The sequence below is a fragment of the Tripterygium wilfordii genome, chromosome 7 (genome assembly GCF_013401445.1).
Source record: "Tripterygium wilfordii isolate XIE 37 chromosome 7, ASM1340144v1, whole genome shotgun sequence".
NCBI lineage: Eukaryota > Viridiplantae > Streptophyta > Magnoliopsida > Celastrales > Celastraceae > Tripterygium > Tripterygium wilfordii.
Genome location: NC_052238.1, coordinates 1758516 through 1778829, shown reverse-complemented (window position 1 = coordinate 1778829; position 20314 = coordinate 1758516). Strand labels below are relative to the sequence as shown.

The window sequence follows — 20314 nt, the reverse complement described above, 5'->3', positions numbered from 1 at the left end:
AATAGATTCTGAAATAAAATAATCTATACATTCAGAACATGAAAGCAAAATAAAAAATATACCTAGTTAATGGTCCAAAACTGGGTCACCATCAAGTCACAAATGAGTTTTCACTTTCCAATGACTATTTCAGTCATCCAAGCACTGAAACATGTAGAGCTCGCCAAGGGTGGTGATTAACGGAGAGGTGGCCTATGATGGCTAGATCGAGCTCTAAAAGTTTCTTTGACCGCAATTTCAAGGCGAGATTCAGGCGAAATAGGTGGCTATTAGCAGCAAACGAAGGTTGAAAATAAGTTATGGTGATCCGGGGCTTTAGATAGGTAGGTCAGTGGCCCAGATCGGTGGTCGGATGGTCACCGGAAAAAGGAGAGAAAGAGAAACGTGAGAATAAAAGAGATGAGAGAAAGTATTTATGCTTAATTTTCAAAATTTATCCACATAGGATTGATGATAGAACATGCCATCTAAACTTGGGCTACAATGAGCTACATGTCATTTTTTATATTTGCTTTGTTAAATTCATGAAAGAGGAAGAAATCTTCTGAGTTGAATATGAATTAAACAATTAAAGGGATGTGTTGGCCGCTATCTGTCTCTCATTTTATTGTATAGTTAATTATCGTATTAATTTATAATTGTCGGACCAAATTTGATTCATCGTACTTACAGCTAATACCAAGATTCGTCACCGAAGACGTTAATAAGTGGACTCTTCTTCAAACCCATTTTCATGCTCCACGGAAAATATGGACAAAATACAAGACAACCCAACCCAAGCCAAATAAAATAATAATAACAGTAACATTCAAAGACCACCTGGTATTAATAAGCCTTACGAATGCACGCACTTTTCCACGTGACCAAATAAAAAAATAATAAAATTGGAAAGCAACTTCTCTTAAGCCTTCGGAAAGGTCAAACTAATTCGCGAGGTAAAAATGGACAAAACCCCAAGAAACTCTTGACTTTGCCACATATGGTTAAGTAACTTTCCATGTTTTCACATTTGCTTGAAATCTATATATATACACCCACCCCACTTCCATATGGTTCTACACAACTACTACACAATATTATTACATATAGCCTAAGACAACAATGAAGCTCTTCTTTTGCCGTCTTTTCATTGTTGTTCTTCTTCTTCTTCTCCAATACTATTCATTTCCGGCCGCCGCTCAAGAAGTTGGTAAGCCTGCGTTTTCCATGCCATCTATATATTATCTACGTATACACTGCATCCACAAACAGCATGATATTATTGAGATTGATTCGATGTATTTTATGGTGATATGTGCAGAAAATGAAAGAGAGTTTGATTATAACCACCATGGAGAGATTGGACCTCATCGATGGGGAGAAATTAAACCCGAATGGAGTGCATGCAATCACGGATCGATGCAATCACCCATTGATCTCTTGAATGAGAGAGTTGAAGTTGTTTCTCATTTAGGGAGAATCCACAGAGAATACAAGCCTTCCAACGCTACCATAAAAAACAGAGGCCATGATATTATGGTAATTAATTGATTACTTAATTAAGAAAGAAAAATAGTTGGAGAGAAATCAAACAATATATCACTATATTCATTATTTTTTATACATGATTGCTCTGCTGAAAATGTTATTATTTTAGTTGCACTAGTCAAAGCACATTATTAATCTAATATTAGCTCTGATGTCTCCACCTTATATAGTAATATATATTATCACCTTGTTTAAAGTAAAAGACTAAAAGCCAATGTGTATGTTAGGTGCAATATAATTTTCATTACGTAATTAATTAGGTCACCTGAAAGCAGTGTTTAAATTATTTTGGTTAGATATTTTAAAATAAAATATTTTTCCCAAAATGAAGGAGGTGATATCATTCATAACTTAGTGCTTCGTATAATTGAATAATTAATTATTGCATTATTTTTTTTAAACTCAATTTGTGTGAATTATTATTTGTGGGTGCAGTTGAAATGGGTAGATGGAGCAGGAACTCTTGAAATAAATGGAACTGAATACGTACTCCAACAGTGCCACTGGCATTCACCATCTGAGCATACCATCGACGGCAAGAGGTATTTAATCCCATAATATATGATTATTAACAATAATTAATCTACACAACTTACATATATATGTATGTATGTATGTATGGGAAACCCTAATTAATTCCATCTATTTATATATGTGTGTATAGTTTTGATTTAGAAGCTCACCTGGTTCATGAGAGCAAAGATGGCAAGGTTGCCGTAATTGGGATCATGTACACAATCGGAAGGCCTGATACTTTCTTGTCATCTGTACGTGTAAATCAATTAATTTTTCTCTAACCATATATATATATATATATATGTTATTCTCTCTCTTGATCTGATGAGTTGCCTGTGGTGTATATATGTCTGTAGATCATCGATCATTTATCAGTGGTTACTGATAACGAAGATGAGGAGAAGGTAATAGGTGAGGTTAACCCAAGAGATATAAAGTTTGGAAGCAGAAAGTATTACAGATACATTGGCTCTCTCACAATCCCTCCTTGTACTGAAAATGTTATCTGGACCATGGTTAGAAAGGTAAAATCAGAACAGTTACATATGTTGTGAATTATTTAATTTGTATTTTTTTTTTGATTTTATCAATTAATCTCATATATTTTGTTGATGTAGGTGAGGACAGTGACTAGAGAACAAGTGAAATTGCTTCGTGTAGCTGTTCACGATGTAAGTATTAAATGCTTGTAATTGAATCATATCTTTACGTAATTAATTAATTTATTGGGAATTTAATGAATGATTTGTTGTGTATTGAATGTTCAACTTTTGCAGGAGTCAGATACAAATGCAAGACCACTACAGCCTATAAACAAGCGTTCAGTGCAGCTTTATAGGCCAAGGGAAAACGAGAAGAATAGAAAGCTATTATAATTTAAAAAAGAATATGTCGCAGAGATCTCTTATAATTAGATTAATATTACTTATATAGTTATATACATGGTCTGTCCAAGAAGACTATTAGCAAGTCTTCTTCAGTGTCCCATGTATTTTGTCAGTCACACATGGTCTCAGATTCTCCTTCTGGGTGTTTCTCTATCATGTACTTCTATAACTAGTTTCTATTGTTGTCCAGTACACTGTGTACTGCTTGTTATCATGCATGTAATGAGTACGAAATTTATTCCAGATTCATATTAAATAAGTACTCTACATTAATTCGAATTTACTAAATGCAGTGCTAATGGAAAACATAAAAGTTAAAGATACTAAGGTGGAATTATAGCAGATAGATCTCTGACATTAATTAGTTATGTTACTCTACTTCCTCGTCAAGGAGTAATATTCCATTCATTTAAGACAGTCTGGTATTTACGCAAAAGAAAGAAGAGCAACATATCTCCATGTCAAAGTCATTGTTCTTTCTCTCAAATGTAAAGACATTTACTTTTTCAGAAGACATGGGATCTTTCAATGCAATTAGTTTACGGCAATTACCTGTCATGATATATTCAGGAGCAGCGTATCCATATGTGCCCATCACTCGTGTTGACACATGGGTCTGGTCTCCCATTGGCCCATCCTTTGCAAGCCCAAAATCTGAAAGCTTGGCATTAAAATCCTGCAAGCCAGTTCCTCAAATTCAGCCGTCAGAAACCAAGAAATTTGTTCTAAGGAGAAACAGGTAGTTTCTTGATTGGGAAAATTGTCAATTTCATACACTCAACTGAAGTTAAAAAGAACCAAAAATCAACCATGGACAACAAACAAACCTCATCCAGCAAGATGTTTGACGTCTTGAAGTCACGATAGATGATAGATCTCTCCGAACCGTGAAGGCAAGCTAGCCCTTTCGCTGTATCCAGAGCAATCTTCATTCTCTTTGACCAAGTTAAAGTACAACCCACTCCTGGCAGCAACGAACGAATAGGATGAGTATAATGAATAATCCATTCAAGTAACAAATTAGCACAAAGAAAAACTTCATTTATTTGGGATGATCCTCCTGCCATTCGAACATAACACTATTTTCTACTTGATTGGTGCAGAGCACCAATTCTACGAGATTGAATCATCTATTTGGCGACGTTCATTGTTTAATCTAAATCTACTTACCATTAATGCCAAGTAAGATAAGGAAAATTATCTTGCACAAGTAAGATAAGGATTTAGGACCTCATTTCCAACTATTAACTCACTAAAGAAGCATCATCATCATCACTACACCAAACACTACGTAGTACTTGCTCGTTTTTGCCATAGTTTTTTTATATGGATTTACTACTAATTACGTGTTAATTAAACTGATAATTAATGAGCGCATGCAAGCCTGCAAGTGAAAGAGATTAATTAATCAAAATATAACACTTCTACCTATGTATTGATTTGTATAACTTACCAGATCGAGGAGAGAGAGAGATGTGTGCTTGAGCTTGAAGGGTTAATCGAATAGCACAATTAAAATATGCTGTTAATATAGTTAAATAGTTTGCGAGGTTTTCCACGATATGACGTTTTCATTATAATATAAACATGGTGACAGCTCTATTAATCCACTGAAATGAGGCCAGAACAAGTGGGTTGATCATGCGTATGATGCCAAATTAATCTTCTTTTTGTCTCGATATTTTGCAAATAGGAAATTCCCACTTCAATTAATCAGCTATATATATATATATATATATATATGCAACGGAGCACGATGGATTGATGGCTAATCTATCACATTCAGACATTCTGTGCATGGTTAAAGGATTCTATGTTGTAATTATGATTTCTATTTGAGCTTTCGCATATTGCAATTATTCTGGTCCATTAATTCCACCACCTACTCAGTAATCAAGAGAAATTAACACCCATGAAAGCTTTCTCTCACCTTCACACTCTTTTGGACTCGAAACTTCTCGAGGGAGAGAGAGATTTCTGATGATGATTTGCTGAGCTGGTGTTCAGAGTTCTTTAATGGCAGAATGGATACCTAGCTCCGTAACCATATTTCATATTGTTGAATTGTTTTAGATGAACTCATTTGCGGGTTAACCGAAATCAGAACCCGGTAACTCGAGACCCAGTTAACCCGATCATACTAAACAGGGTTATCGGGCGGTGACGCACCGTGAAAAATTATTGGGTTAGGCCAAACTCGGTTTGATGACCAGGGCCGGCCTGATGTACAGGCCTAGAACTAACTGGACATTCTAACGATCTAATTTCGACCAGGCCCACTTATTTAGTCTCTCTGGCTCAAATTCTATTGGATCTTCCTTCAGTCACATGGTGAGGCCCAGTTTTTTATTGGGCCGTATTTTTAGTATGACCGTAACCTGATGGACCATTTGTCAACTTGGACGGTCAAGAACTTAAGCGATTTTAGGCCCAGTTGTAGGCATCCCGAGTCAAAACCCACCGCCCACGTGATTACGTATCAGACCATGCCAAGTTCCCAACATCATGATTCATGTTAATTGTCACAATAATCAACATCTAAAAAATATTTAATTACACGATTAAATAGTTTATCGACCCATTAAAAACGAGTACTGGACTTCTCCACAAGTTCAATGGGTTGGTGGCAGCTGGTGGTGACTAACATATAACACCAAGTAATTAAAATTAGAGTTTTTATTTAAACCCCTGATTACGTTTACGTTCCAATGTAAATTGTCAATTAACGACTCCTTCTTTCAGGATTAGTTATAACATAATAGCGTGTTTAATGGAATGACTTGGGTGATAACTTAGTGATGAATCAATCTCTTTTGGGGCAAACCGTATAGAATTATAATGTTCTGAGTTCGATTTTCATTCGAAACAATACTTTTGTGGTCATGCATTGGGTTTTGATGTTATTTATAATGTCCTCGTATGGGAAACTTCCATGTGCGAAGGCTTGATGACTGAAATTTAGACACATATTGCATGTTCAAATGATCAACATGTAGGGCAGCGTTATAGTTTTAAAAAACGTGTTTAACAAATATGAAAGAATAATATTGCCATGGTAGTCACATTTTACCGTCATTATTTAGACAGACGAATTCAAGATCGATGTTGTCAGCAAAACTGGGAATTCCTCAATTACCTCTTGAAATTAATAAAAAGTTTTGACCAATTCATTTTCATTTCCCAAAGTTTTCGAAACCTTAATTAGTTAAGTTGACTGTAAACTTCATTAGACCCAATAAAATATTGTTTAATGGTAATTAAATATTAATTTATTTTCTTACATATGGTCTTGTATTGCATCACTAATATTGATTTTATGGGTCCAAATTCAAAGATCCGCCCGTCACTGTAGATTTCAGAACCTATTTTTGTATGACGATTAGGACCATCACAACAGAGAAGCTTCCATGTCTCATTGCATTACGACACCTTATAATTATAATATTAATTAAATGTGTGTGTGTGTGATATCTTTGGAAACAAGGGAAACTATAAGGCTTATTCATTATCAACCACAACAAAAGAGCTGCCCAAAATTGAATATTATAAGTTCACTTTTGTTGAATAAATATGCATCATATGTAATTGTGTACGACTGATATATCTTGTTCATATTACGATATGAGGTTGGGCTTATATATATATATATATACTAGTTTCATACTCACGTTTCGCGTGACACATAATTAATTTAAAAAATAAATATTTTTGATAATTTTTCGATACTTTGTTACCATAATGAATAACAAAGCTTGAATTATAGAAAATGAAAATAATTATGAGATGAACAAATAACTACAATACATTTTTCTCAATATGTTAATAAATAATTTTCTAAGAATGAGCGAAAAATTTGATGCATAAAGAAAAAATATGCTCAGAGTTTAACAATTATTTTTTGCGTTGGTTTTTTTAACAAAGTTGTAAAATAACTAAAAAGATCTCATAAATTATAAATTCTATAGAAAATATAGCGCCCTTCTTTATCTCCTAATTTTTACATCTCATTTATTATTGCTTTTTATGTCAGCAAGCCACAATTTTTCATGCTATGTCAATAAGCATATATAATATATAATTTATTGTACTATGTATCTCACATTTGATTAAATTATTCATTTGTATGATCATCCACTAAGGGATTATCTTATACGGGATCATTGGGATCATCCTCTATGAAATCTCCTAAGAATGCATCTTAAACTGGATCTTTTCCATCATCATTGGTTGTTGTTTGACAACTAATTCCATGATTTGTAGGGACATATCGTTAGGAATTTGGTTGAAATTGTTCATTTTTCCCATGAAGTTTTTGTAGTATGTCTTAGAACTTTATTGTGATATTATATGTTTTTGTGTGTTATTTTAAATTTATATTGTGAATATGTTTCATTTAAGCTTTTATCTTTTTGTTTTTATATGCAATTAATAAGTGATAATTGATATGACTATTTGTTGTGTTATTAAATATCATTTTAAAATTATTTGTATATTATTAATTGTATGTGCTTGTGGGTCTTAAAGTTATTTAATATATTTAATTTTTTATTTTGTTTTTTGTGTAGGTTTTTTTAGAGGCATCCACGTGGCACTAAGGAGAAGCCTTTTGGATCCTCCATTATATATATATATATATATTGATATATATATATCTACACACACCCCAAATAGAGATGAAACTTGTGAAGAACGATAAATGGTCAAAAGACACTAGATTTTTCAAGACGACATGTATAATTAATGATGGTGTTCCCTTCCACCTTGATCTGCAATATGACTTTAGTTATCTTAATTTATATATATATTATTGAAATGTAATGTAATTTATATGGTGGCCATCATAAATCCTAATTTTCGTCCTCCTAAAAAAATATAATAGTAGCATATAGGACACCAGAAAAGCATTATTAATGTGTTGGGAGTGGGATAGGGGCTGAAATTATTCCAGGAATTTCACCAGATCTACACCATCCAATGCAATAATGTATTGATTTGACAACACTGCATCCACACCATTCAATGGTGTAGATCTGGTGGAATTACTGGAATAATTTCAGCAAATCCTTTTCCGTTGGGAGTTGTAGAGAATTGCAAATGGCAACCATATTTTAACTGTTGATATTTATTAGCTCGAGATTCACAATAATGGCACACTCCTCGAAAACGTTTTGTTGAAGGAAGTAGCCAATTAAATAATTAATTACCTTTTGACTTCAATTCGCAAACATATATGACGTTTTTTTGACTCTAAATTTTGGTCGGTATAATAGTCTATGTTTTTATGTTGTAGTTTCTTTATATCTGGATTCTTTTTTAACTCTACAAATTAAATTACCACACAACTCACGATGCTCTTTTTTCTTTTTCCTTTTTTAAAGAACAACAATGCATATATAAATAAGCTAAAACAAATATATTTTTTAAAAAGCATCGGTATTGATTAAAAATACATGCGCGTAATATTTGTTTAATATTGCTAGGTAGCTCATATAGTGGTAGCACACGTAACCCAATCTCATGTGACATTGACTCATCATGTGACATGATAATCTTGTGATATGGACTTTTTTTTTTCTTTCTTAAATAAAATTTTAAACGTTTTAACTCTCAAAATACATATTCAGAATCAACGCATAAACCTCTTTTTAACAAGATTCATTGTCGATGGGTTTTATTGGACGGATATTAATTCCATTGTTTTGGAAAAGAATGGAATTTCAAAAAGTATATTCTGGATTAAAAAAAATTAATTATAGTTTAAAAAATATTTGATTCTGAATTTAAAACAATGGATTATGAACTTGTTCTTAAAAAAAAAAAGAATTTTGAACCGTAATTTCAAAAAACCAATTGATTTTGAACTGTGTTTTAAAAAAACAATGGATTATGTATTATTCTTTTAAAAAACAATGAATTCTGGATTTTGCTATAAAAAAACAATGAGTTTCTGCTTAGACCTATGTTTATTTCATGAATTAAAATATTGAAATAACTTATTCCTTTCAATTTTGTCTCAGACCAATGATTATTTCACTGCATTAAAACAATGGAATAACTTATTCCACTCAATTTCGTCCCAGAGCAATGCTTATTTCATTGACTTGAAATAGTGGAATAAGTCAATCATTATATTTTACTTGAGGTCCATTGCGATTTATTTGAATTACATTGTTGAGATGAGAGAGAGTATTTATGCTTAATTTTCAAAATTTATCCACATAGGATTGCTGACAGAACATGCCATCTAAACTTGGGCTGCAATGAGCTACATGTCATTTTTTATATTTGCTTTGTTAAATTTATGAAAGAGGAAGAAATCTTCTGAGTTGAATATGAATTAAACAATTAAAGGGATGTGTTGGCCGCTATCTGTCTCTCATTTTATTGTATAGTTAATTATCGTATTAATTTATAATTGTCGGACCAAATTTGATTCATCGTACTTACAGCTAATACCAAGATTCGTCACCGAAGACGTTAATAAGTGGACTCTTCTTCAAACCCATTTTCATGCTCCACGGAAAATATGGACAAAATACAAGACAACCCAACCCAAGCCAAATAAAATAATAATAACAGTAACATTCAAAGACCACCTGGTATTAATAAACCTTACGAATGCACGCATTTTTCCACGTGACCAAATAAAAAAATAATAAAATTGGAAAGCAACTTCTCTTAAGCCTTCGGAAAGGTCAAACTAATTCGCGAGGTAAAAATGGACAAAACCCCAAGAAACTCTTGACTTTGCCACGTATGGTTAAGTAACTTTCCATGTTTTCACATTTGCTTGAAATCTATATATATTCACCCACCCCACTTCCATATTGTTCTACACAACTACTACACAATATTATTACATATAGCCTAAGACAACAATGAAGCTCTTCTTTTGCCGTCTTTTCATTGTTGTTCTTCTTCTTCTTCTCCAATACTATTCACTTCCGGCCGCCGCTCAAGAAGTTGGTAAGCCTGCGTTTTCCATGCCATCTATATATTATCTACGTATACTGTAGAAAAATAGGAGCAATTGTAGAGAAGAATAGAGGCAATATTTGATGTGTATGTATATTGATAAAACATTACAATTACAATCTCATATATATAGGGATCAAACATTACACCCTAAGACAAATGTTCCATAATTTGAGGAGCAATTTATGGAACAAAGGTTCCATAATTTGAGGAGCAAATTGTGGGACAAAGGTTCCATAATTTGTTCCATAATTTGAGGAGCAAATTATGGGACAAAAGTACCATAATTTGTTCCATAATTTGAGGAGCAAATTATGGAACAAAGGTTCCATAATTTGAGGATATCAATAAGGTCAATACTCCCCCTCAAGCTGGATCAAGGGGATTGATTGAGCCAAGCTTGGACAATAATCGGTGAAAATGACCAGAAGACAAAACCTTTGTAAAAACATCAGCAAGTTGATCATGACTTCGAGTGTAAACTGTTTGAATAACTTGATTCTGAACTTGATGACGAATAAAATGACAATCAACTTCAATATGTTTTGTGCGTTCATGAAACACGGGATTAGCAGCAATATGCATAGCAGCCTGATTATCACAAAAGAGAGTCATAGGAAGACTACTTGGAAAACCCAAATCTGCGAGCAAACTCTTAAGCCATATTAGTTCACATGCACTGGATGCCATTGCACGATATTCAGCTTCAGCACTAGAACGAGCAACCACATGTTGTTTTTTGCTACGCCAAGAAACAAGATTTCCACCAACAAACATACAATAGCCGGAAGTGGACTTTCGATCAAGGGCATTTCCAGCCCAATCAGAATCACTATATCCTGTAATCCGTAAGTGACCGTGCTTAGCTAGAACTATGCCACGACCAATAGAACCCTTGAGATAACGTAAGATTCGTTTGACAATGCCCAAATGGAAAAGAGTAGGAGCGTGCATGAACTGGCTAACAAGACTTACACCATAAGCAATGTCAGGTCGAGTAATAGTCAGATAAATGAGCTTACCAACCAACCGTTGGTAATCACTAACTCCTTGTAAAGGTTCACTGGCTGTATCAAGATTTAATTTGCTATCCAGTGGAGTGGATGCTGGCTTTGAATTCATCATTTCGGTTTCCTCTAGCAAATCAAGAATATACTTCCTTTGATTTAGAAATAAACCTTTGCTGGAAACTGCCATTTCAATGCCAAGAAAGTAATTTAAGGAACCAAGATCCTTAATAGGAAATCGAGATCGAAGAGTGGTTTTGAGTTGAGAAATAGCATCAATACTATTCCCAGCAATAATAAGATCATCAACATAAATTAGGACCACCACTATAGTATTGGAAGAATGACGAATGAACAAGGAAGAATCAGCTGTACTGCGAGAGAAACCAACCTCTTGAAGAACGGTACTTAACTTGGCGTGCCAAGCACGCGGAGATTGTTTCAACCCATAGATTGATTTGTGTAGGTGACAAACCAAGGAAGAATCTGAACTCTGTGGATGTCCTGGAGGTAGTTTCATATAGACTTCTTCTTCAAGATCCCCATGAAGGAAAGCATTTTTGACGTCCATTTGACTCATAGACCATCCACAATTTACGGCAACTGAGAGGAGAGTACGCACTGTATTCATCTTAGCAACAGGAGCAAACGTCTCTTTGTAATCTACACCAAAGGTTTGAGTAAATCCCTGGGCCACAAGGCGAGCTTTATGTCTATCAATGGTGCCATCCGAGTGAAATTTAGTTTTATATACCCAGCGGCTCCCCACTGGTTGTTTTCCAGGAGGAAGTTTAACAACACTCCAAGTTTGATTTTCAGCAAGAGCTTGAAGCTCTTCACCCATAGCTTGTCGCCATATTTCCTGAGAATTTGCTTCCTTGAAATTCTTAGGTTCATGAACAGTAGAAATAGCGGTGAGAAATGCCACATGAGCTGAGGAAAGACGATGATAAGTGACATACTTGGAGAGAGGATGGCAGGCAGAAAAAGTGACATAATCTTGAAGTTTTGTTGGAGGGACGCGATTTCGAGTAGGATTCCGTCGAACCAATGACGGTGAAACCTCATGATTATTAGTGGAAGCAAGCACATGCACATCTTGGAGATTCTCGGGCTGTTCGACTGGAGGATTTTCAACCAAATTTTCAGCTAGCACATTTGGAAGGAGTTCAGCTTGTCCAGTTGGAGGATTTTCAGTGGCCTGGTGCGGAACAAACTCAGCAATATTAGGCTTGTGAGGAACCCCTTCAGAAATAATCTCGGATATAGGCAAGGGAAACACGTCCTCTAAATCATCTTGAGAATTTGTATAATAAGGTGTTGCTTCTTCAAACATAACATCTCTGGAGACAAATAATCTTCGAGAATCAGGATGATAACATTTATACCCTTTCTGGGTCGAAGAATACCCCAGAAAAATACACTTAGCAGCTCGGGCATCAAGCTTATCACGATGAGCTGCTTGTATATGCACAAAGCAAGTGCAACCAAATACTTTCAAGTGAGACACATCAATAGTTTTCCCCTGCAAAACTTCAAGGGGAGATTTAAAAGACAGCACTCGGCTCGGAAGCCGATTAATGATATAAACTGCTGCTAATACTCCATAAGACCAAAAAACTTTTGGAACATGCATGTGAAGCATCAAAGCACGAGTTTTTTCCAACAAGTCTCTATTTTTACGTTCTGCTACTCCGTTTTGTTGAGGAGTACCAACACAACTAGTCTGATGCACAATGCCATGAGAATATAAATACTGTGTCATATTTTTAGACATGAATTCTGTGCCATTATCAGAACGAAGTGTTTGAATTTTAGAGGAAAATTGAGTCTGAACAAGCATATGAAAATCTTTGAAGATATTCATAACTTCACTTTTTGATCTCAACAAGTACACCCAAGTAACACGTGAGAAATCATCAATAAATGTAACAAAGTATTTAAAACCATCAATTGATTCAAGAGTAGGTCCCCAAACATCGGAGTGAACAAGTTCAAACATTCTAGTAGTTCTAGAAGAAGAAGACACAAAAGGTAATCTAGTAGATTTTGACAAATGGCAAATTTCACAAGAAAAATAATTGGTATCAACATTTGGCAACAATTTAGTGAGAATATTATCTGAAGGATGTGCTAAACGCTGATGCCAGAGAACATGATTTGCCGAGGAAGAAGGAAAAAACGAGACTTGAGTACTTTTGCTAGGTTGAAAATTTCCTGAGATGTAGTAAAGACCTTGTAGAAAAAATCCTCTACCAATGATCTTCTTAGTGACAAGATCTTGAAAAAGTACCTCATGAGGAAGAAATATAACACAGCAATTTAAAGCTTGAGTGAGTTTTCTAACCGAAAGTAACTTGACTGGAAAAGATGGAACATATAAAGCCATTGAAGTCACATCTTTAGACAACAATTTAAGTTTACCTTCACCAAGAACAGGAACACCATTCCCATTGGCAATTGACACATGGGATGGAGTAGAAAATTTTTTGAAGTCAGACAAATTGGTTAATTTATTTGTCATATGATCGGTGGCACCAGAATCAACAATCCAAAAATCATGCACGGTATTAAATTCTATAGCAGTAGAGAACGCACTGAAAATACCTTCAAAATTGTCATTGGATTGATGTCCCGAGTTTGATAAGAACCCAGCAAACTTACCAAGGAGGGTTGTGGAATTAGAGTTTCCTATACCAGAAGCTCCATGTATTGAATTTGAGGTGCAATTTACTCTTCCCTTCTCCTGAAGATAGGTTGCAAACTCATTTATAAGGGAAATTGGATTTGAGGTATAATTTACCATATTTCCCTGTAATGTTTCTACAGCATGACCTGCTCCGATACCATGTAGAAAAATAGGAGCAATTGTAGAGAAGAATAGAGGCAATATTTGATGTGTATGTATATTGATAAAACATTACAATTACAATCTCATATATATAGGGATCAAACATTACACCCTAAGACAAATGTTCCATAATTTGAGGAGCAATTTATGGAACAAAGGTTCCATAATTTGAGGAGCAAATTGTGGGACAAAGGTTCCATAATTTGTTCCATAATTTGAGGAGCAAATTATGGGACAAAAGTACCATAATTTGTTCCATAATTTGAGGAGCAAATTATGGAACAAAGGTTCCATAATTTGAGGATATCAATTGGGATTTTCTACATGGTATCGGAGCAGGTGTGCTCGTCCCCGATGAAAAAGTCCACTCGTTGGACCTTGGGCTTTGATACCCAGTCCACGAGTGCGGGGGAGTGTTGAAAAGGTGTTAAAGGGATAAAAATCCCACATCGATTGTTGAGGGGCTTGGTGTCTAGTTTATAAGCTTGCCCAAGTCTTCAACCAATTGTCCAGCCTTTTCCAGGAAGGTGGGCTGGGAACTGCCACGGCCCAATGGGCTGAGATGGTGGGGAGGCTGGCTCTGGGTTGTGCCATCGTGGGATTTTCTACATATACACTGCATGCACAAACAGCATGATATTATTGAGATTGATTCGATGTATTTTATGGTGATATGTGCAGAAAATGACAGAGAGTTTGATTGTAACCACCATGGAGAGATTGGACCTCATCGATGGGGAGAAATTAAACCCGAATGGAGTGCATGCAATCACGGATCGATGCAATCACCCATAGATCTCTTGAATGAGAGAGTTGAAGTTGTTTCTCATTTAGGGAGAATCCACAGAGAATACAAGCCTTCCAACGCTACCATAAAAAACAGAGGCCATGATATTATGGTAATTAATTAATTACTTAATTAAGAAAGAAAAATAGTTGGAGGGAAATCAAACAATATATCACTATATTCATTATTTTTTATACATGATTGCTCTGCTGAAAATGTTATTATTTTAGTTGCACTAGTCAAAGCACATTATTAATCTAATATTAGCTCTGATGTCTCCACCTTATATAGTAATATATATTATCACCTTGTTTAAAGTAAAAGACTAAAAGCCAATGTGTATGTTAGGTGCAATATAATTTTCATTACGTAATTAATGAGGTCACCTGAAAGCAGTGTTTAAATTATTTTGGTTAGGTATTTTAAAATAAAATATTTTTCCCAAAATGAAGGAGGTGAAATCATTCATAACTTAGTGCATCGTTTAATTGAATAATTAATTATTGCATTATTTTTTTTTAACTCAATTTGTGTGAATTATTATTTGTGGGTGCAGTTGAAATGGGTAGATGGAGCAGGAACTCTTGAAATAAATGGAACTGAATACGTACTCCAACAGTGCCACTGGCATTCACCATCTGAGCATACCATCGACGGCAAGAGGTATTTAATCCCATAATATATGATTATTAACAATAATTAATCCACACAACTTATATATATATATATATATGGGAAACCCTAATTAATTCCATCTATTTATGTATGTGTGTATAGTTTTGATTTAGAAGCTCACCTGGTTCATGAGAGCAAAGATGGCAAGGTTGCCGTAATTGGGATCATGTACACAATCGGAAGGCCTGATACTTTCTTGTCATCTGTACGTGTAAATCAATTAATTTTTCTCTAACCATATATATATATATACTCTCTCTTGATCTTGATGACTTGCCTGTGGTGTATATATGTCTGTAGATCATCGATCATTTATCAGTGGTTACTGATAACGAAGATGAGGAGAAAGTAATAGGTGAGGTTAACCCAAGAGATATAAAGTCTGGAAGCAGAAAGTATTACAGATACATTGGCTCTCTCACTATCCCTCCTTGTACTGAAAATGTTATCTGGACCATGGTTAGAAAGGTAAAATCAGAACAGTTACATATGTTGTGAATTATTTAATTTGTAATTTTTTTTTTGATTTTATCAATTAATCTCATATATTTTGTTGATGTAGGTGAGGACAGTGACTAGAGAACAAGTGAAATTGCTTCGTGTAGCTGTTCACGATGTAAGTATTAAATGCTTGTAATTGAATCATATCTTTACGTAATTAATTAATTTATTGGGAATTTAATTAATGATTTGTTGTGTATTGAATGTTCAACTTTTGCAGGAGTCAGATACAAATGCAAGACCACTACAGCCTATAAACAAGCGTTCAGTGCAGCTTTATAGGCCAAGGGAAAACGAGAAGAATAGAAAGCTATTATAATTTAAAAAATAATATGTCGCAGAGATCTCTTATAATTAGACTAATATTACTTATATATATGATCAGTCCAAGAAGACTATTAGCGAGTCTTCTACAGTGTCCATGTATTATGTCAGTCACACATGGTCTCAGATTCTCCTTCTGGGTGTTTCTCTATCATGTACTTCTATAACTAGTTTCTATTGTTGTCCAGTACACTGTGTACTGCTTGTTATCATGCATGTAATGAGTACGAAATTTATTCCAGATTCATATTAAATAAGTACTCTACATTAATTCGAATCTACTAATGCTGTGCTAATAGAAAACATAAAAGTTAAAGATACTATGGTGGGAAGTGTGGGATTGAATCTACCGACTACTAATTTATGCACACAATATGATATATATATATGTATGTATGTATGTATGTATGTATATGTTGCACAACAATGATACATACATGAATGTATTGCAATACCAGAGGGCGAATGGAGAAGGGAGAAGGAAAAGTTAACAAAAATGTTTTGGTTGGAATGATGAAGTTGATTGTGATAACTTCTTGCAAATGTGTAAGTTTGCAAATTCTACTCCCATTGGTCCACAGTTCTGACGTTGTGATGAAATTTGATATTCTTGGTTATGTACTGCTTTGAAAGTTCCAACATTCTAGCGAGGACTTTTATGATATCATCCATAGATGGTCTATGCAGAGGGTCATCTTCCACACAAGCTTTGGCTAAAACTGCTAAACACAGAGCCTCTGCAAGGGGATACTCATCCTTCAAACAAGGATCCATGAAACTCCTCAATTGCTCAAAGCAGCCACCTTCGCTACCAGCTCCACCCAAAAATCCTATAGAGTCTTTGAACAAGTTTCCGTCCATATCCTTTCTGGCCGAGATCAGCTCAAACAGAACAACTCCAAACGCGAAAATGTCTACTTTCTCACTAGCTGAATCGTTTAAGACGTACTCTGGTGCAATCCATCCTTTGATGGCAACTGATTTTTCAAGTCCAGTACTTGATGATCCGATGGCCGTTGGGGTCCCGATATTCGCAAGCTTTGCCCTCCAATTTGCAGTCAGAAAAATATTTTTAGTATTAACCTTCATGTGAGCATATGAAGGGAAAATACAGTGATGCAAATAATGAAGACCCTCTGCAATATCGAAAGCTATCTGGGTCCGTATATGCCATTTAAGTGGACTCAATGGATTAGTCAAGCAGTCCCTTAAACAGCCATTGCTAGGAAGTTCAAACAACAGGTATGACCATGAAAAGTCACTCTCTCCATAGCAAACACCATGTAAATTCAAGATATTGATGTGGTTGATTTTCGAGTGCACATCGATAATGTGGCGAGTGTCTTCAAATCTCATTTCCTTGATCATCACTTGAAGGTTATCGATCGATCCCTTATAAGCTTCGTCGCCAATTCTTCTTTCTTCACTGAAATCTTTAGTTACTCTCTTGATGTCATCCATACTGTAATTCCGCAAAGAGTATTTAATCCCGGCAAGAAGATCCGGAGACAGACAAGAATTTGTCGAGGTCCTACCAGTTCGACCAGATCTAGGGGAGCTTATCGGGGTTGAGCATGAAAGTGGGGTGCTTCTACCACTTAAGGACTGTAACTTCTCTCCCTTCCATTTGTTCGTAGTCTTCAAATACAGGACACAAGCAATCACTGCTACAAGTACCAGAGGGAACCCAACTACTGATCCTGCAATGTACAGAATCCTTAATTTTCTGTTACTGGCCTTTTCTACAGTAACTGTGGGAAGAAAACCAGGAGCTGGAGGTGGAGAATCCGGGATCCTGAAATCTATTACTGGCTCTCCTTTCAGGGGAATCAAGAGAGTTGTATTTGGATAGACTGTTGCCCGAGGTTCCAAGTGATTAGCTGCCCACATATCTTCAGCAGAGATGCCAAACTTGTTGCTTAATGCTATTGGTTCATCTCCTTCCACAATTGGGTATGTGACCAGATACTTCACTCCATTGCTGCTACTGACATTGTCCGGACAAGCACATCTCAATGGCAGATTAAGCTTTGAGCCCACCTCGAGGACATCAACTTGTGGAGGGTTTTCCTGAATAAGAGTGAGTGATTTGAGCAAACCTTCAAAAACTCCGCAAGCAATCTCCGAGGGCGGTGTGATTTCAGAAACAATGTAACTGACATTGGCCCGGAAGAACTGACCTGTGCAAGAACAGTTTACTGGAACAAGAACATCTCTGCCCGATCGGAGCATCTCTGCAGGATATTTGGGATTGTTCAAGCCAAGTAACTCATTAGCTTCTATGTGGAACAAATCAGAGACATTGCATATAGTATTAAAACGTTGGTTAGCTCTGTAGACAACAAATGTATGGCAAGAATTCTGAAAAGAATTCTCACAAGTGTATCTAGAACCTAGTTGATTGGTAAGGGAAGAGCAATCTGAAGGGTCATAGAATTGTTGAGCAATATTGCTTGAAATGAAGCAGACCCAGATGACAAACCAGAAATGAATCTTCATGGCCTTGGAGTTCAAATACTTTGCATTAACTCTATTAAACCCTCCAATGAAAGATTAGAGAGAAAGAATGGCACAGATGATGGATATTCCATGAAAATACTTACCAAAAGAACAAGCCAGATTGATCACCAGACCAATTTTGGATGACATGTTTGGATTTCCAGATTCCATTTGGAGCCATGTTGTTTATCAGATTCCTTTCCCACCAATCTTTTCCAAACAATGTGATGGGAAAAACAGTGATTGAAACTTACAGCCGGCCAACGTACTAGTAGTCAATTTTGACTCTAAACTATACGATTCATCAGCAATCTTGGACTTCTCTGCTTTGTCATGTACAGGAACAGAACTTAACAATTAACATACAGACAGCATATCATGCATGTGTCACTCTCTCATTATTTTCAAAAATTGACTACCAAACACAGTAAAATACCAAAATTAATCCGATTCTAATCGTATCGATCCTGATTCAAGGCTGTAATCTGTCCCAATTCAATCAATAAGATCAGGAATTTGAGTAAGGTTGCAGAAGAAACCTAGCATGTGATTTGGGGCTACTTGGGTGTAAATCAACATATTGTTTCGCAATTTGCAGCCACTTCGGGGATCTTGTTCGGCATTCACTCCCAGGAAAAGCGAAGTTGGTAAAGTTTCCTTTTCAATGAAAAAAAGGCTAAAATCGTGTGGCTGATTTTACACTCAACCAGATTGCAAGGGTCTCGACTCTCTGCAGGCTGAGAAAGCCCACATACCATTTACTGGGCTATCTCAATATTTGGTTTAATGGGCTGCATCATGTCAGTCCTGTCAAAGTCCACAGACCATTTGCTGGGCTATCTCAATATTTGGTTTAATGGGCTTCATCACATCAGTTCTGTCAAAGCCCACAGACCATTTTCTGGGCTATCTCACTAGGAAGATGAAGTATGCATACTAGTTTCATTGTATCATTTTAGTGGTTTTTTGGTGTTGGTGATATTATAGTGATACATCTCAGCAAAAAACGAATAAGAGTCCAGATCTGCAAAAAAGCAAAGCGCAACCCATATTGAACAACGAAGCATAGTCCAGATCTATAAAAAACGAAGTAGAGCAACTCGACGCAGTCCAGATTGAGCAACGACGAAGAATGCGATGAAGAAAGGAGAACCTCGACAAAAAACGGAGAAGAAGGCAATGAATAACAAATTTAGATCGAGAACCAAAAGAAGAAGAAGGAGAAGGAGAGAAAGAAATAAGGAGATAACTTTTAGTAGAGAATAAGAGAGAAAGAGATGACACACTAGAGTTTGATGGTTGGAGGGAGAAGAAGAAGAATAAGAAGAAGAGGAAGGAGGAGGAGGAGGGTATTGTAGGTATAAACTAAAAAATATCTTAAGTCATATGACCAAATTACCCTTAAATTACACTTTTTTATAATTTTAAAAATGTTCATGATCTTTTTATAATTAAGTTGTCTAAAGTGTTATTACTGCCAATTGTCTGTATTTGTTTTAATGGGATGCATCACATCAGTCCACTAAACTCCAAAGGTATTGCAGATTTACAAAATAAAAATAAATAAATAAATAAAGACACTAATTTACAAAAAGTATGCCAAAGCCAAACTGCAGATTTTTTTTTTTGTTGAAGCCTAAAATTTATTTAGAAAACCCTTAAGAAAATTTAACAGTATATTTAATGTAAATACAAACACATGTACGAACAAATTCAATTACCCTAAATTTATATATTTAATATAAATATTGATGGCTCATAAACA

At 35.4% G+C, this 20314-nt stretch overlaps 4 protein-coding genes across 5 annotated transcripts; 2 read left to right on the top strand and 2 right to left on the bottom strand.

The window, feature by feature from the left end:
• The first annotated feature begins 957 nt into the window (after positions 1-957).
• LOC120002893 (alpha carbonic anhydrase 7-like) lies at positions 958-3253 on the top strand. The gene is made up of 7 exons (XM_038851753.1): positions 958-1189; positions 1301-1518; positions 1963-2069; positions 2192-2294; positions 2400-2567; positions 2661-2714; positions 2820-3253. The coding sequence occupies exons 1-7, from the start codon at positions 1102-1104 to the stop codon at positions 2916-2918; spliced, it is 837 nt and encodes a 278-aa protein (XP_038707681.1). The 5' UTR covers positions 958-1101; the 3' UTR covers positions 2919-3253.
• Positions 3254-3264: 11 nt separating this feature from the next.
• LOC120002895 (probable serine/threonine-protein kinase PBL17) lies at positions 3265-4452 on the bottom strand. The gene is made up of 3 exons (XM_038851754.1): positions 4384-4452; positions 3758-3894; positions 3265-3606 (listed from the first exon to the last, which is right to left on the bottom strand). The coding sequence occupies exons 2-3, from the start codon at positions 3860-3862 to the stop codon at positions 3340-3342; spliced, it is 372 nt and encodes a 123-aa protein (XP_038707682.1). The 5' UTR covers positions 3863-3894; positions 4384-4452; the 3' UTR covers positions 3265-3339.
• Positions 4453-14419: 9967 nt separating this feature from the next.
• LOC120002027 (alpha carbonic anhydrase 7-like) lies at positions 14420-16327 on the top strand. Its single transcript, XM_038850576.1, has 6 exons — positions 14420-14662; positions 15107-15213; positions 15328-15430; positions 15526-15693; positions 15788-15841; positions 15947-16327. The coding sequence occupies exons 1-6, from the start codon at positions 14420-14422 to the stop codon at positions 16043-16045; spliced, it is 774 nt and encodes a 257-aa protein (XP_038706504.1). The 3' UTR covers positions 16046-16327.
• A 121-nt stretch (positions 16328-16448) lies between these two features.
• On the bottom strand, positions 16449-19020 carry LOC120001848 (lysM domain receptor-like kinase 4). 2 transcript variants are annotated; one of them, XM_038850343.1, is made up of 2 exons: positions 18654-19020; positions 16449-18284 (listed from the first exon to the last, which is right to left on the bottom strand). In XM_038850343.1, the coding sequence occupies exons 1-2, from the start codon at positions 18718-18720 to the stop codon at positions 16612-16614; spliced, it is 1740 nt and encodes a 579-aa protein (XP_038706271.1). In that variant the 5' UTR covers positions 18721-19020; the 3' UTR covers positions 16449-16611. The 2 variants fall into 2 exon arrangements, with proteins under 2 accessions (XP_038706271.1, XP_038706270.1); XM_038850342.1 differs by lacking the exon at positions 18654-19020 and having other exon boundaries at positions 16449-18634.
• Between the last annotated feature and the right edge of the window lie 1294 nt (positions 19021-20314).

Bases quoted from the DNA above. Each gene is read 5' to 3' on its own strand.
- LOC120002893 (XM_038851753.1), top strand. From the start codon at position 1,102: ATGAAGCTCTTCTTTTGCCGTCTTTTCATTGTTGTTCTTCTTCTTCTT. The intron at 2,070-2,191 runs GTATTTAATCCC...ATGTGTGTATAG, and splicing joins CATACCATCGACGGCAAGAG to TTTTGATTTAGAAGCTCACC. The intron at 2,295-2,399 runs GTACGTGTAAAT...ATATGTCTGTAG, and splicing joins CTGATACTTTCTTGTCATCT to ATCATCGATCATTTATCAGT.
- LOC120002895 (XM_038851754.1), bottom strand. From the start codon at position 3,862: ATGAAGATTGCTCTGGATACAGCGAAAGGGCTAGCTTGCCTTCACGGT. The intron at 3,607-3,757 runs GTTTGTTTGTTG...ACTGGCTTGCAG, and splicing joins CAAACATCTTGCTGGATGAG to GATTTTAATGCCAAGCTTTC.
- LOC120002027 (XM_038850576.1), top strand. From the start codon at position 14,420: ATGTATTTTATGGTGATATGTGCAGAAAATGACAGAGAGTTTGATTGT. The intron at 14,663-15,106 runs GTAATTAATTAA...TTGTGGGTGCAG, and splicing joins ACAGAGGCCATGATATTATG to TTGAAATGGGTAGATGGAGC. The intron at 15,431-15,525 runs GTACGTGTAAAT...ATATGTCTGTAG, and splicing joins CTGATACTTTCTTGTCATCT to ATCATCGATCATTTATCAGT.
- LOC120001848 (XM_038850342.1), bottom strand. From the start codon at position 18,549: ATGAAGATTCATTTCTGGTTTGTCATCTGGGTCTGCTTCATTTCAAGC.